General features: G+C 36.7%; 1 protein-coding gene and 1 long non-coding RNA gene across 3 annotated transcripts in view; both read left to right on the forward strand.

The window, feature by feature from the left end:
• gatad2b (GATA zinc finger domain containing 2B) overlaps window positions 1–5,051 on the forward strand; it is a 35,823-nt gene extending 30,772 nt beyond the window's left edge. For both annotated transcript variants that reach the window (XM_043217726.1, XM_043217727.1), the window contains exon 11: window positions 796–5,051. In XM_043217726.1, coding sequence (XP_043073661.1) covers window positions 796–932 — 137 coding nt within the window. In that variant the 3' untranslated portion in view covers window positions 933–5,051. The remainder of the gene's footprint in view (window positions 1–795) is intronic.
• A 1,841-nt stretch (window positions 5,052–6,892) lies between these two features.
• LOC122323456 lies at window positions 6,893–9,777 on the forward strand. Its single transcript, XR_006247014.1, has 3 exons — window positions 6,893–7,073; window positions 7,173–7,265; window positions 9,659–9,777. It is a non-coding gene; the product is annotated as an uncharacterized LOC122323456 (long non-coding RNA).
• Window positions 9,778–16,612: the final 6,835 nt, after the last annotated feature.

Consider the following 16,612-nt stretch of genomic DNA (forward strand, 5'->3'; position numbering starts at 1 on the left):
TGAAGGTCTAGCATCCTTTCTTTTGAAGATTGTTCTTATTTTAAAATGTACTTTACCTGTGATTTATTATTTGTTTTAATTAGCGCTGTTGATTAATGTGTTAATTTAGTTAATTAGTCATGGGGGAAAACGTGTTAAAATTGTTCTATTCAAGGAATAGTTCACCCAAAAATGAAAAGTGAAGAAAAAAAATCTTTCTAAATTTTTCTAATATCTGTTTGACGCTTTCCTCATTTAACACCATGACGACTTCAAGAATGATCTTTTAGGGATGATTTTTTTTAGATTTGATGTTAATTGGCACACTACGTAATTAAAAATGTGGTCCCACTTTAAATTAAGTGTACTACCATGTACCTTTAAATTAATAATTTGGTACAATGCACTTTTTGTGTAAGTTTATTTTGGTATAGCTGCATGTAATTGCATCAGGTTATTAATTTCTGCAATGTTTATAATTATTGTAAAGGCTACTTAATATTTAGTCGGACCAAAAGGTTTAACTGCTTGAGAGCCCAATTTTTTTTTTATCCGATTATTTTTATTTTAACTGTAGTATTTCAAAGTGTCCAAGTATATTTTGGGGCCATTGAATATACAGAAAATATTTATTGCATTTTCAATTTTGCACAAATTTTCTCACATATTTTGTTACATTTTTATGTTCTGTCATGATTGTTGGGTTTCGACGAGAAGTTAGAACATATTTTTGTCATACCAATTTGTAGCACCTTTTTAAAAATTCTTTTTTTCTCTCTTTTATCCCTTAATTCCTGTCTTTGTCCTCCATCTCAGGTCTGAATATTGCCTATCTAAATCCGGGAGCCATCGGGGGCCACAAGGCATCCAGCCTAGCGGACCGTCAGCGGGAGTATCTGCTCGACATGATTCCCCCACGCTCCATATCCCAGTCCATCACCGGGCAGAAATGAGCCCTGACGGGACTGCAGATCCCCCTTTCGGACGCCCCGCCACCCCTCTGTTCTACATCAGAACATCCCCCACCCACCCAACCACCCCCAACACATACACACGCACACCATCACCCCATCGCATGCAGTGCCTGTCCGTGTGCCTACCCAACTAACCCATAAGAACAGCTCAATCAGTCAGACTATAAACACCAGACTGTCAGTGCATCTCAAACTTCGGTTTCCTACTATAGCAAAGCTCTTTATTGTTATCTCAACTTATTATTGCTGTTGTTATTGCTACTTCTATTATTATCACAGTTATTATTATTAGTATTATTGTTGCTTCTGTTACAGTTACTTATATTACACTTATTAGTAGGTTTAGTGGTTTTTTGCATCTTTTTATGTTCTTACCCTTTCGTTTTTCTTTTCAGAGGGGGGATGCCAGATTGCAGGGTCACTTAAAAATATAAAAGCTCGTTTTTTTGGGTGTTCATTCGAAAGCTCCCTCCCTCAGTCGCCCCTGTAAAATTAGAGTCATTCTCTCTCATGTCGTATATGTTCAGTTTTGAAGTTGGAATGGTTAAAGCGTTCTTACCTGAGAGAGAGAGAGAGAAAGAGAAAGAGAGAGTAGAATCTTTTGTAGCTTTGGAAACAAAGTCCTCCGAGAACCTTCTGGTTCAAAAAGAGCGAGACAGACTCATGTACATTGGTCAGATTGATCCTTATGCAGAGCGCTGCTGATCTAGTCACCGTTGGTTCTGCCTTGAGAAGGCCACAGGGAAAAAGGGACCTGCACTAGCACGGATGAGTCTCCTGCTGTCGAATGTACAGAGAGAACTGTAAAATTGGAGTGCATGCGCCCACGAACAGGATCTCTCCCGTGTCTCTCAATGCCTTCATCACTTTCACAGGATGCAGTGACGTCATGTAACTTCGTTTGTGGTGACGGTGCTTTTCACTGCACAGCAAAGAATGAAGCCAGAGAGTCCCATCATCATGTACTTTGTCTCTTTTTGTTTTTTGCTTGGGTGTTTCCACCCAACCCAATCTTTTTTTTTTCTTTTTTAAACCCCCAACCCCCTCCCTGTCTTTAACGGTTTAGTTTTTTTTTTTTATATTTTAATCGGGCGGCGTCTCCATCTGAAATGGCCACGTATCTTAAAGGTACCTGCCAATGGAGACGATAATCATTTGAAATGGCAAATAGGTGGAGTTATTGGGAAAAAAAAAAAAAAAAAAACGGTTTATGCGTAGATTGTTAACGTGAGTTTTAACAGAAGGCATTGACAAGGATCAATCATCGTGTTAAAGCAATGCACATGAGATGCCTCGTTATGGAGGAGCACTTTTCTTCTTAATAATTGAAAAAAAAAAACAAAACAAAAAAAAATGGTTAAGCAAAAGAGGATAAGAATGTTTCAGCTCACAGGATCTTAAGGTATGGATGCCATCGGATGTCTCGGAGAGAGCTGGGAGAAAGACTTTTTTTGTGCGGTGCGTTTCATCTTTTCGAAAGAGTCCGGTTTTTTCAAACCCACATTATGGTACATGTGTTTATGTTTCAGTAGACATAACCTGGAGGCGTTTGAATGATGGTAACAATATAAGCAGTGTTTAGTCAATATGCAGTATTAGGGATTCTGTGCAGGATGGTTTTTGCATTCGATTTATCGTTTGGTCAGATTTAGTTCTCTCTTAGTGAGGTAGCGCTCCATGTTTCTGTAACGTGGATCGCAAATGGCTTTCAAAGGGTTTGACATCTGCTTGTTGACGAGAAGTTCAGCACTTAACATTTCCCCCTCCCCCCCCAGCCGAAGCATTTATCATGGCACGTTTGGTTCTTTTGGAAATCAGACCTTGAGGTCTGTCATGCAGGTCATGTTTAATATCTGAGAAATGCGAAAAGCTATTATGTGTTTGATGGTGAATTCATGGAAATAAATCCATACACATGAGTTTTTCTGTCATGTGTATAGTCACTGATCTTTGCAGTTAAAATTTTTTTTTTTTTGTTTGTTTTTTTTAAGTGTCCTGTGTAACGCCACTGATTTGTGGTGGAACGATGCAACTTTTGAACAAAAAAAATTTTGAAGCTACCTTGGATTAAATTTTCAGGTGCAATATTAGATAATAGGATGTTTACATTTTATTTTTTTTTTTCCTCCTAAAAAATCAGTCCCTTTTAAGTCATTCTGTTCAATCTTTGATATTAAGGGGTTGATTTTTTTTATCTTTGCTCCAATTTTATGATCTGTAATGTTATTTTTGTTGTTCTTTTGAATTGAACGTAGGGTGTTTATAGTAACTCATTTCTCTCTCCTGCTCTCTCTTGTAGACTATATTAGATGCATCCATATACCTGTGTTCATATATTTACGAGAAAGTTGGATTTTGAAGTTTAACTTCCGTTTGACTCCTCAATTAAGTTCCATTTTTGTTTGGTTGTTTAATTTCAGCTGTTTCTTAAAAAAAAAGAAAAAAGAAAAAAGGAGAAAAAAATCAAATTTAATCAAACAAAAAAAAAAAATGTATGAACAGATGATGACACGATATTTGCTAGGTCAGAAGTAATAATGACTTATTGTACATATGCTTTTTTTCTCCCTTGAATTAAAAATAATGAAATGAAATTAAAATGGTTGTATATTGTGTAGAAAAGCAAACAAAAAGCCATGAATATTGTGAAGCTTGTCATTTCGTTTTGTGATCACTGTGTATTATTGTGTAACAAATGTGCAAAATGTATGGGATTATACTTCTCTTGTTTTTGAATGAGCTCTTTAGATGCATTTTCTCCCCGGCTGTACGTTTTTGTAGTATGTAGTATTTGCAGAAGAAAAAAAAAGTTCATTGTTCTGGTGGAGCGTTTGATCCATTCTGTAGTCTTTGGACTGAGACATGATGGGACAGTCTCGTATGTTACTTTTTCTTTTTTTTTTTCGTTACCTCTTTGATTTGCTTTTTATTTGAAACATTGAAGTTATGTAGATGTTCGGTGAATAAGTTTCTTTCTCTAATGTCCCACACAAAGTGTTGATCTTACAGAACATGGACTGGATGAAACATTTGACAGTATTACCCCTCACTCGACCAAATCCAAAGCGTTTATTATAAATGTAAAATCAAAGCACGCTATCGCTCAATAACTTTACTTTTAGCTAAATTACTGGGTGCAGAAAACCCTACAGGGGAGATTGTGTACATCTTGTTTTCTGTTGCTTAAAGTACAACCTTTCCTCAGTATATCCCTCTTTACTTTCTTGGAAAAAAAATCACAATGCTCTTATTTTATTTTATTTTTTTTTTCATGGAAGATTGTATACATTGTATACAATGAAGAAAAAAACTTTTTTTGTTTGTTTTTGACTGTTCCAATGCTTATTGCCTTCAGCCTTTAAATCATAAGACAAAAATGGACAATTTGCACACATGCAAGTTTTGATTCTAAGGTTTGTGACATTATTAGATATACTTTTACAAGTTTCATGTCATGGAATCACTGTCCATAATTCTCTGACTGGACAATCAGCTTTTCTGGAGTTCTAGCGCTGGGGTTTACTTCTCTCTTCAGTGTTTTTTTTTTTTTTTCCTCTCCCTGATTTTCATTTGTTGCAAGTGCAAGTCTTTTTGTTTTGTTGTTGTTGTTACTGAAGTGGGAGAGAGGGTTTTGGGTCATCATTTCTTTTTGATTTTCTAAATTTCATCTGAACTTTCAAATATTTTTAAATAGACTTAGCAGCAATTTACCCAGTTTGAATTTTAAAGCAAATGGCAATATGTTGAAATCCGTTTGTAAAAGAAAACTATGAATAATTAAAAATGTGTACAGTAAAAAAAAAAAAGAAAAAAAAAAAAAGAAATGAAGTACTGGAGATTGGCTTAAACAATAGTCAAGGAAAAGAAGTGCTTTTTGTCAAGTTTTTATTTTCGTTTAGAACATTAATCCAGACCTTTTGCACATCCTTGATATTTAACTGTCTAAAATGGAGATGAAAAAAAAAATGCTGTTTGATTACTGCCGGTTGATTAACAACAATTATGCATTGACTGAAAAAAAAATAAGCTAATTTTGGAGGAAATAACTTTGTAATATTTATCACTTGCAAGCTATGTTTAATAAAGGATGGAACAGTTTATCTCAGAGTGTGTTAACGTTTGTTCAAAACTCATTTTGATTATTTTACCCTTTTTAGTTTTTTTTTGCCTTTTTACATTTAATTACAAAAGCTCTTAATATTCACGATTTATTTCATTTCATATTATTTATGTTTTGATTTTAACATTTTAAATCCTATTTAATTTTTGCAAAAAAAATGAGTGTAATGCTGCCACAATCAGAGTTCTCACACTCTCCGAGCCAGCACACACATGGTCTCCCGAGCCCTTCGTCATTCATTTATAGACTAATTGGCTTCATTATAAGCTTTGACTTTATCCGGTCGCTACAATTATAGCTATTTTCCACGGCATCACTGCATCCTGCCAGCAGGTTCAAGGTTGCACTCTTTTAAGAGGTAATGTCTGTTATTGTCTTCTAACTAAACCAGTGTTAGTTGACTCAGGTGCATGAGGGATCATCTCAAATTAGACGATGAGTTATTACAAGATTTTCATTTTTATGCATGTCACACATTACAGCAATTGGCAATGTTTTTTCTTACTAATTCTATTCTTTTGCAGCCGAAGATGTTCAGCAGTCCAGATTGCTGAAAACATGCTTGCGTGACCTTAAACAGTTGTGAAGGGCTGTATCTGGACACGATATCTGGTATGTGATATTATGTGTATTGAATCACTATCCTGACAGAGTGATTAGATAACAGGAAATTTTATCATATAGTTATTTGTTTGGCGATACTGAATAATGGCAACACAGTCATTGCCAGGAGGGGAACACAAAAATTTACACAAAATAAATTGTGAGCCCGTTAAACTGAAATTACTTAAATTAGCTGCGCTTCATAAAGTATATTATAAGCTAGGGTACTTTTGTTGTGCGCACGTGCATCTTGTCATGTACGGTATTTGGTTAATTATTAATAAAAGACTTTTTACGATAAGAGTACAGTTTTCAGGTCTGATCTCATGTGATATGGGCATCATATCTACTGTTCAGAGTAAGAACTATAGTGGAGCAGGTTCACTTTTCACCTTGCATTTTGATCAAAAGGTCAGAATTTATTGGTAAATCAGTTTGGTTCATTTGGATAGTTCATGGTCTCACTGAATAGTTTGCTGCAGTTCACACCAAAATAACAAGGGGTAGTTAAGACTGAAAACAAAAAGAGCAGAAGATGAAAGGTTTTGTTGGGCTCTGATATACTGCTCTATTTTGCTAATTTAATAGGTCAACTAATATTTAATACAATTGCTGACGCAGAACCAACAGTTCTTGTTTTGTGTGAATGCACGACTGACTTGTATTAAGCAATATCCACGTCTAAAATTATGCTCTGCCCACATGGATTTATTTTTCTGGGAATCAGCCCACAAGCATATTTCCTGTGTTCCACTGTGCTTTTTTTTTGTCAGGGGTGTGTTTTAGTGTTTAACATGCACCCACCTGCTCTGTTGTCTCTGTATTACCCAACCTCTGCTCCTGGGCCATAGTGCAGATGCATCAATGAAAGGGTGTGCTGGGGTCCGAAGGGATGTTAGGATCAGAGCAGATTCTGTTCTCCGACCGTGAGCATGTAACGGGTCAGATCTCCGCATCTGGGCAGGCAGAGGTCACAACGCGTGTCATTTACGTGGCCCGTAGTTACAATCTCACATTACGTAATCGAACGTTGAGTAAGAGCTCTTGTTGAAAAAAAGACTGAAAACCCACCCTGTATAAAAATGCACCGGAAAAGCATCTCCCTGGAAATCTGGAGTGGTTCCTTTTTTTCGTCTTTCAAAAAATGTTTCCCTCAAGCCGCTATATAAACATTCATTGACTGCAAACTAAAACTATTAGTCATTACTATTAGTGTAATTTCCATGACATTTCCACCTGCACACACATTGTTTAGTGACAGCTTGTCCCGATTATATCTCATTAGTCATCGGGAAGCGTGTCTGGAGAGGCTGCAGGTCAGTGGATGTCATGACTTTGGAATGAAGTTCAGTGGGGAATGATCCCTGTCATCAGACCAGCTGCAGGGCTCGGACAAGGTAAGACCTGCTCACCCCATCCCGGTCCACTCTGTTGTTTGCTTTTTTGGCAGTAATGGATTACTGGTGATCTCTTCATGGCTGTATCATTTCGTCTAGTGTTTTTCAGCCCCTTGCCATCAATAGAGGGCAGTACTGAGCAGTACTGTGTGAAGTCTCCTGCTAAGTGGTTCTTGACGGACAGATCCATCTGTAAGTGCCCTGATTTCATATTCTGTATTTAATTTTTGCTCATTTGTAGTGGAGTATGGAGTTTAAAGTTTAAAATATAAAATCGGTTATATTATACAATTATGATAATATAATATCATGTGTAGATATGTTCCACCATGTCTTCGTTTACTTGTGTGTTTGTGCTGTATTTTCTATATCAAATAGTTGAGAAATGGGCATTGTGTGCAAGCTCTGTTGCAGTATACAAACTGTCCTGTTAACTGGAGTGAAAGGAAATCAACAGAGAGGCCGGAGTAAGTATGTGAAGGGAATATGTTTTCCAATCCACAATGTCTTGGTGTTGCTATGCACTTGTGTAGGTGTTCAGAATGGCTGTTGGCATATTCATTTAAGATTGTGAGAGGGGTTTCTAGATTTTTACATAATTGTCCAAGCCAAATGACCCCACTCATGATCTGCTCTCCTGTCTGGTTTGTTTGTTGGACAAAGTGGTGGATTCTGCGTTATGATTGGTCAGATCGACTGTCGAAGGTCAGCTATCCATTATCCAATGCATGAAGGATTCCATAAAAGGTTCTCAGCAGACTTATCTATAAAATAAATTGACATAATTTACAGTAATTATAATAAAATGTAGTAATGTGTAATTTAGTAATATGAGATTCGCAAGGCATTGTTAGAGCACCAATTAAATGAATTCACAGTGTCTCAGTCAACAGAACAGCTCATCTTCAGCTGAGATAATAGTGACAGGAGTCTCAGTCCAGGGAGTGGAAGAGGGCTTCATTCTGCTCTTATCCTCTGGCCTTGAGGAGGTCCTGAGATATTAGTGAGCTCACAGGTGGCAGCTGTAGCGCAGACAGCATTCTCACTTCCACCTCTTTTCCTGGTGTCAACATAAGTACGGTGTGAAAGTCCCGTCCTCAAAACTCCCTCAAATTCTTTCAAGCATGAGGCTGGGAATGAAGGGAATGATGTGTTATTAAACAAACAACCAATCATCCTCTTTCGTACAGCTTCAGGGGAGCTTGTTGAGTCTGTCAAGGGAAATGCACGGAGGTTTTCTCATTTCTGGGGTGGATTTCAAGGTGAACCATCATAAGCTGTTGTCCTTAGGTTAGAAGCATTCATGTAAAACAGATGAATGACTTAAAATAAAATTAAAATATTCTAACTATTGAACACCAGTTTTACATTTAGTAATTAACTCTGATTTGTCCATAAGGCCAGTTCAAAATAGCCCTTTATTTTATTGATATATTCATAAGGCTATAGACCTGTAATCATAGGCCAACATGTCAGTATTACAGATATTATTCTGTCCTGATTCAAACGCAACGCTTTTAAGGTTAAGTTGTTTTTGGGGGGTTCAGGTGGAGCTCAGTGTGTAATGACAGTTCTGATAGTTGTCTGGGGGTTTAGGGGCCTGAGCATCTGCTCAGGAGACTTTAAAGAGTCTCTCTATTGATTTCCTTTCACTCCAATTAACAGGACAGTTTGTATAGTGCAACAGAGCTTGTACACAATGCCCATTTGTGCTCCCTCAGTAGGTCCTCCTTGAAGAGGACAAACTCAAAATGTACATTCATCACACAATTTGAGTATTACATTTTAATAAGGCAGACAGTAAATTAAATTAGGAGCTTTTCTTCATGGTGTATATTTCCCTTAAATGAAATTCAGTTCATGAAGAAAAACTATGCATATATCTAACTGTAATGTATCCATAGATCACTATAACTTTCCTCCAAAATTGATTCTATATCAGTCAGCTGCTCTAAATCTCAGCTAGGTTTCTAATGAAGATATATTTAGTGGAGGAAGCACAATACGGACCTTGTATCTTATGTCTAAACCGATATGTAGCTTCATCCTGATGGTTTTACACACTCGTGGCCAAAAATAAAAGTGAACACTTAGCTCATAGCTAAATGTCACTTCTAAAGTTTGCAGTTTCTTTTCTGCTTTTTAATAATATCCATTGTCAGTTCTTCAGATGACTCATATGTATAATGTTACAATAGTTTAAGTTGTGTAAGCTGCCCAGACAGTCTAAGTTAGCCAAATAAATAGCCTTGTTTGCTTTCAGATTGCGTGAGTTGCATAGGTTAATTGTCTTAATGAGTAGTTTTTAGTTTTTTTTGTTTTATTCATTTATTTAGTTTACAAGTAAAAGCATCCAAGCACAGACAATTGATTTTTATAAATGACATATTTTACTCATGCATATTCTGCTTATCCCGTTGGAGACAGTTTGTTCTGTTCTTATTGGAAATAGCTTTATTTTAATAATGTTTAGATCGTATGGATATTTTTATATTGTAGGCTACATATCTGACCATGGCTCTGTAATAGACAAATGAAAATTGACAAAATTGGATAAATTCTTCACATTTCTATTATATCCTTAGGATATGTCCTGTTAAGTCAAGCTGTCTCAGGTCCAGGTATGCTGATGATGGTCCCTCCCAAAAATACCATGACCCCGACACCCCTCGTGAAGGTATGTGCCTACAGGACATCACTCTCCATTCCCCATAAAAGACCACCAACACTGCATGTTAAAAAAGAAGATGCATTTCAACCTTAAATTTTAATTTATTGTAATGTTCCCATAATAAAATTTTATATTTCGGACTGGCTTTAATTTTTAACGTCTAATTTAGTTTTTCCCAGGATTATTTGAAGGTTCTTGGGCCTCATTTAAAAAGCATGCATACTCACAGACTTGATCATAGAGTCATATGTGTATGCTTAAATTCACTTCCTCGCACATATTTATAAAAACTGTCTTCGACGTGGAAAAATGGGTCTGAGCAGACGTATACACTTTTTATTGTTGTTATTGTTGTTTTTAAAATGTAAGCTGTTCTAATTTATGATTATTGGGAATATTTAATATTTTAATGACATTAATTAGGAGTCGATTATAGGGCAGGGAGCTGAAACCTTTCATTTGCGTGCGAGTACAGGATTGTTTGAAATTCATAGATCTCACATCTGAAAGAGCAGGTATGTGCAATTTTTTTTGTATGGTTATTCTGTGAATCGCGCGTACGCATATCAGAGAAATTACCGTAAGATCAAATTTAGGATGGTTTCTGCTCAACATAATAATTATAAATGAGGCCCCTTGTGTGGTGAAGCTCTCAGGAGGAATCCAGGATTTATCAGTAAATTGTCAAGTAAACTGTTGCCTCCCACCTCTGACATTGTTGTGTCTTTGTCTTGGCTCTCGCCTTTCTATTGTTTTCCCGTGTTGTTTTGGGCTGGGAAGGTCATGTGAAAACTTGTCCTGGGGGGTGCGCTGCTATGGAAGGAGAGTGCTAGACACTGGTCATACTGACTTCATTTTAGTTCATTTCGATGTATTTTTTTCAGCATTAGTGTATGATTCAAGGAGGCTACATTCCCAAATATGCAGTAGATTGGATGTAAATGTATATGCAGCAAAAAAGTAGCAAGAATTACAATTGTTCTGAAGCAAAGGTCAGAGGTCAGTAGTGAAGGGTTGCGGTCGTTGACTGTCATCAGCAGAGAAAAAACCCTTACCACTTTCAGCATATGAAGGAAGAAATTAAATTTGACATGATTTGATGCCTGATGATTAAAGAGCTTCATGTAAGCGGAAATTCTGACTTCTTGCTGGTGTGCAGCTGTCATGCAAAAGGTCAAAATTACACTGACCAGATGCTATCATATAGATAGATAAAAATAGTACTTTATTGTAGGTGTTTAAATAATTTGTAAGGTATAAAACGCAGTAATTCTTCATTCTTTTCTCTTGTCAGTAATCTGTTCAGTGAAATGACATAACCGCAGTTTAAGTTATAAAATTAATTTTCAGTTCAAAATGTGTATGTATGTGTAAGTATTTTATGTATATACAGTATATTGTCCCTCATTTATATAATAGAACCACTTTACAAATCTATTTTGTTTCTTTATTTGGGTTTATTTTCTATTTTAAATCTTTTCACCATTCTTTGAGGAGTATAAAATTCAAAAGAACAGCATTTATCTGAAATTTACTTGAAAATAAAAAAAAAATTAAAAACTGTTAAAACGAAAGTACTTGTGAAATTTATTTTGGAAAAAAAAAGACACTTTGTAACTTCATAAATGCCTTTACTCTGATTTCTAATCAAAAATCAAGAATGGGATTTATAAAAACAAACAAACAAAGAAAAGGTTAATTTAGTTGGTATGATTCTGTAACTTGTTCCTGATAAACAGGAAGTTTCTTTCTGGAACTTTTCATTCCGTCTCCATAGTGACTATAAACAGGGAATGTTCATTCTGTTTATTCCACTTGAGAATGTAGTCCCAGATATAACTAGACCTAACTGACAATTCCCTCTCTGTGATGACTCTGGCTCTGAGACAAAAACTGAATGAGCCGCCCACCCGAGTCCACAACACAGGGGTCTTTGCATCACTTCCTGTCATCCACCAGTATCAAAGGATTCCCTGCTGTGTACAGACACAAACACAACAGAGAGGCCAAAAGAACACATACATAAATGCTCTGATATGGGGCCAAAAAAAGATCATAGCTTCACAGAATTGTGCATGTTACATTTATGTCCTTTTTCTTTTCAGTGTGTAAACTGCTCTTGATATATATATATATATATATATATATATATATATATATATATATATATATATATATATATGATATATATATGATTCCTTCTAGACATTAACCCCAATAATGAGAGGGGTTGACGTTAAAGAGCTGAGGACTGTTCCAGCAGCCCCCACAGGTTTTCTTCTTGGCCTTGTGAAAGTGCTCTGTTTTTGTAATTTTGATTCCTCTTGGTATTCTAGGTACTAAAACATGACACTGAGAGTCCAAAAGCAGTTTTAGAAAAAACAAAATAACCATATGAAGAAAAAGCATGACTGGACGTTCCCACAAAACAAGATGTAAATAAATGCAATCAATGCAATGGCTGTTAATGGCTTCCGTCGACTGTTTGGTTGGGTTTTAGTGTCCAAAAATCCTGCACTAACCTTTCATCTTACGATTTTTTATTATTTTCGTTTGTAAAGAAAACAAAGGTCTAGTTATTTTTTATGAACACTGCAGCACAAATGCACTCAGCTGGTCCTCTAGGCCAGCATGCGTTCTCTGATATTGTGTCATTTATCCAGTGTTTGATCTTCTGAGCGCATGAATTAGTCATCAGGTACAGTAAGACCCTCTGAAAAGAGTGTAAATGGCTATGGGCAGGGTGGTATTCTGGGGTGGGGGATGACAGACATTGATTACGTGCTGATGGACAGCAGAAGATGGGACAGTCCCTGTGGGTCCGCCTGACCACCTGAGACCCCAACTCTCCAAACCCACTAATATGACTGGATTGAAAAAGCAGCAGTGCTGAGGGAGATGTGGGATTTGTTCGGGGGCCCTGCTCTTTGCTTGATTTGGCTGAAAAGTGGAGGATTTGTTTTTGTGGTCAATAAGATTCTGCTTTTGTCTCCTCAGGAGACATTTGGCCCTTTTGAGAAAGATCTGCGTTTCAGATTTCATACAGATTTCAGCTGACTTATGTCCACTTACAGGACATTCAAGTTTTGTGATTTTTATTTGGACCAGCTGCAGTGAGAGAATGTTCACAATTAGATTTCCTGTCATGAGGATGTTTAGCGGTACTCTCTAGTTCTTTGAAAATAACCTGATTAAACCAGCCTAAGCTATCCAGACCATCAAACCAGCTTTGTTTTAAGACATCTTTTTGTTCACAAATTGGGTGAGCAAACAAAAACTATCACTTTAAATGAGAGTGAATAATAAAAGGATGTTAACTTAGTAAAACTAACAAGAACAAGCAAGAGTTCCCACACATTACAGTCAGCATTAGAAATGGTAGCATGTCTCGGCATGTGTTAATTACAGTCACCATAATACTTTGATAATCAGTCTTGTTGAAGCAATGCAGAAAAATTAAAAACTTGTTGTCTTCTTGTGCAGAGTAAGATGTCGAAGGTATGCTTGAATGTTGAGTAATCATCAATAAAGATGAAAAATGAGTTCTGCTACAGCTCAAGTGAACTGAAGGAACAGAAAAACAAGAGGGATGAGAGCAGGTCCAGGCCTGCTGAAGGTGTCTAGAAATAATCATACAGTTAAAATCAAAGTGAAAACCGAAGCAATGCAGTTGAGATACAGAGCTTAAGTATAACTAAGTCAGACAATTATGGAAAGAGTCCGCAGACAGACCTGCTGAAAGATGGGCTAAAATTAAATGACTCAGAATATGTCACATGATGGTTTTTTCCACCGATTTCACCGGTGATTTACGGATACTCCTGTAAATCACCTGCACTTTGTCAGCTCCATTTGAATCATGGAGTTCAAGCCTAAATTCCTAAAAGGAATGTTAGAGGAACATCTTTCATGTATTGAAAACGTTCCTAATGGAATCAAACAAGATAACTCTATAATATCATACATTTATTCAGTAGAATTTTATTAGATCATAAAATGACTCTTGTATGATCCCATTACTACCAGTTGCAAATCATTTTTTAATATAGGGTGTATTTTTTTTAAAGGATTTTTAACAACTTTAGGGTGCTCAGGAGCTGGTTGTAAATGTCAAAATCCTTGAATAGTAGTTAGCCAAAGAGAAAGTGAGAGTCAAATGTAATCTCTTATCTCAGTCTTGACTCTAAAGTAATAAAAGTTTCACATCAAGACTAGGCCACATGTGATGTCTTTCTAAACAAAGGACGCTCTGAGATAGGTGTGCACTTTGTGCAGAATAGATTTGCTGTGGGGGGAAAAACAGTCATAGCAACAGCACCTGAGCTAATGCATATTCTGATTATTTTGTTCTAATAAAAAGGGATGTCTGTGACATTTGTTTGGCTTAACAGTTTTGCCATTAATGATGCTTTTCATACAGGTACCCCCTATAGGTAGTTAGAATAGTCTGTCATTGGTTGAGTCAATGTTTTAATTTTGTGTTTTTCCAAAAGAGAAATGATTTGATGACCGTCCAGAGCCTTAGTGTTTACACTTTTTTTTTTTGAGAATCTATTTCAAATTAGAACAACATCGTACTTTGTTTTCTCTGTTCTATTTAAATCTAGAACATGAAGATCTACTGTTATACGGGTGGTGTTTCTGGGGACTGAAGCCAAATTCTTTTGGATATTTCCACGAGAAAGGTTCAGGACACTTTGTCCTTTTGACTAGCATATCTGAATTTGTCGTTAAAACTGCTTTATGACCTTCCGTCATTTCTGACTCATTTGCAGCTCGCATAGGCTACTGAACACTTAAACTTGCCAACAAACAGCACACGAGCAGTTGTTAAAGGGGAGTATTGAGAGCCTGTTGTCATGCTGACACATTGCATCTGTTCTGAGGGTCTTTTGTGGGCTTCTTCTGCTCAAAGAGCCAAATTGTTCCAGAATGACTTTGACGAACCACATGTCAGACCCTTTACCCACTTTTTTTTGACACATGCACTATCAGCATTGTTTTTGGGAACTGATTTTTCATTCGTGATGGAACAAAAGATCTGATCATTTCTGACTCACGTGTCTTGTATATCTACACTCCCTTGTGAAATCTTTATCATGTGCATTATGTGAATCAGTGTGCGTAGTCTCTGAATCACTCGTGTGTGTAATAACTCATAGCAAAGGTTAATGAATAGGGTCGAGTGGGGTAGGGACCCTCAGGGTTATATCAGCCCATGTGTTGCATACTTCTGTGCTCACATCTGTGGCTAAACGTAAATATGTTGTGGGCCCCTGATCTGACTCATTCACTCAAGCAGCTTCAATGTAATGTTACTGATATATGTAGGAGAACAATTACTGTTCAACATAGACACAAGAGGAAGTGCTTGTGCAAATCTGAACAATTCAAACAAACCCACCAATGTAGGGTGCTTTTCAATGCATATTAGAAGTAGTCACAAGAGGACAAAATTGTGTACCCTTTGGTCAATGAAAAACTCACAAACAGAAATAACTGTTATCTGACAAAAGTAATAATAAATAAAAATTCTATAAATGTTAACCAATGAAAGTCAGACATTGTTTTTCAACCATGCTTCAACTTTTCAACAGACCTTATGGTACCCCCTAACTTAATATTTTTTCCATCAACTATCAAACGGTTAACAGGACTTCTGCACCTCTCAGCAGGTTTTTCTGCTCCTCATGCAAATTGAAAGGGGTGCTTTGCCTTTTAGAAAAAAGGAGTTCTCCAATTTTTCCAGCCATTCTTGGGTGTGTTTTTATTTTCAAAATTTTTATTCATGAGACCAAGCTTTCTGACACTGGCTAGTACATTTCTCTCTAGAATTCCTTGATAGTCTTGAGATTTCATTGTACCCTGCACAGATTCAAGACACCCTGTGCCAGACGCAGCAAAGCAGCCCCAGAACATAACAGAGCCTCCTCCATGTTTCACAGTAGGGACAGTGTTCTTTTCTTGATATGCTTCATTTTTTCTCTGTGAACATACAGCTGATGTGCCTTGGCAAAAACTTCGATTTTTGTCTCATCTGTTAGGACATTCTCCCAGAAGCTTTGTGGCTTGTCAACATGTAGTTTGGCATATTCCAGTCTTGCTTTTTATGATTCGTTTTCAACAATGGTGTCCTCCTTGGTCGTCTCCCATGTAGTCCACTTTGGCTCAAACAACGACGGATGGTGCGATCTGACACTGATGTTCCTTGAGCATGAAGTTCACCTTGAATCTCTTTAGAAGTCTTTCTAGGCTCTTTTGTTACCATTCGGATTCTCTCTTAGATTTGTCATCAATTTTCCTCCTGCGGCCACGTCCAGGAGGTTGGCTACAGTCCCATGGATCTTAAACTTCTGAATAATATGTGCAACTGTAGTCACAGGAACATCTAGTTGCTTGGAGATGGTCTTTATAGACTTACCTTTAACATGCTTGTCTATAATTTTCTTTCTGATCTCTCTGAGACAACTCTCTCCTTTGCTTCCTCTGGTCCATGTCGAGTGTGGTACACACCATATCACCAAACAACACAGTGATTACCTATATATAGGCCCAATGGCTGATTAAGGTTGTAGACACCTGTGATGCTAATTAGTGGACACACCTTGAATTAACATGTCCCTTTGGTCACATTATTTTCATATAGGGTACCATCATTTTTGTCCATGCCTGTTTATGTGAGTTTATTTTTTTAAATAATTCTGTTGAAGCATGGTTGAAAAACAATGTCTGACTTTCATTGGTTAACATTTATAGAATTTTTATTTATTATTACTTTTGTCAGATAACAGTTATTTATGTGACCATTGTGACTTTTTCTTTCATTGACCAAAGGGTACCAACAATTTTGTCCACGTCTGTATATATA

Source organism: Puntigrus tetrazona, chromosome 19, assembly GCF_018831695.1.
Source record: "Puntigrus tetrazona isolate hp1 chromosome 19, ASM1883169v1, whole genome shotgun sequence".
NCBI classification, from domain to species: Eukaryota; Metazoa; Chordata; class Actinopteri; order Cypriniformes; family Cyprinidae; genus Puntigrus; species Puntigrus tetrazona.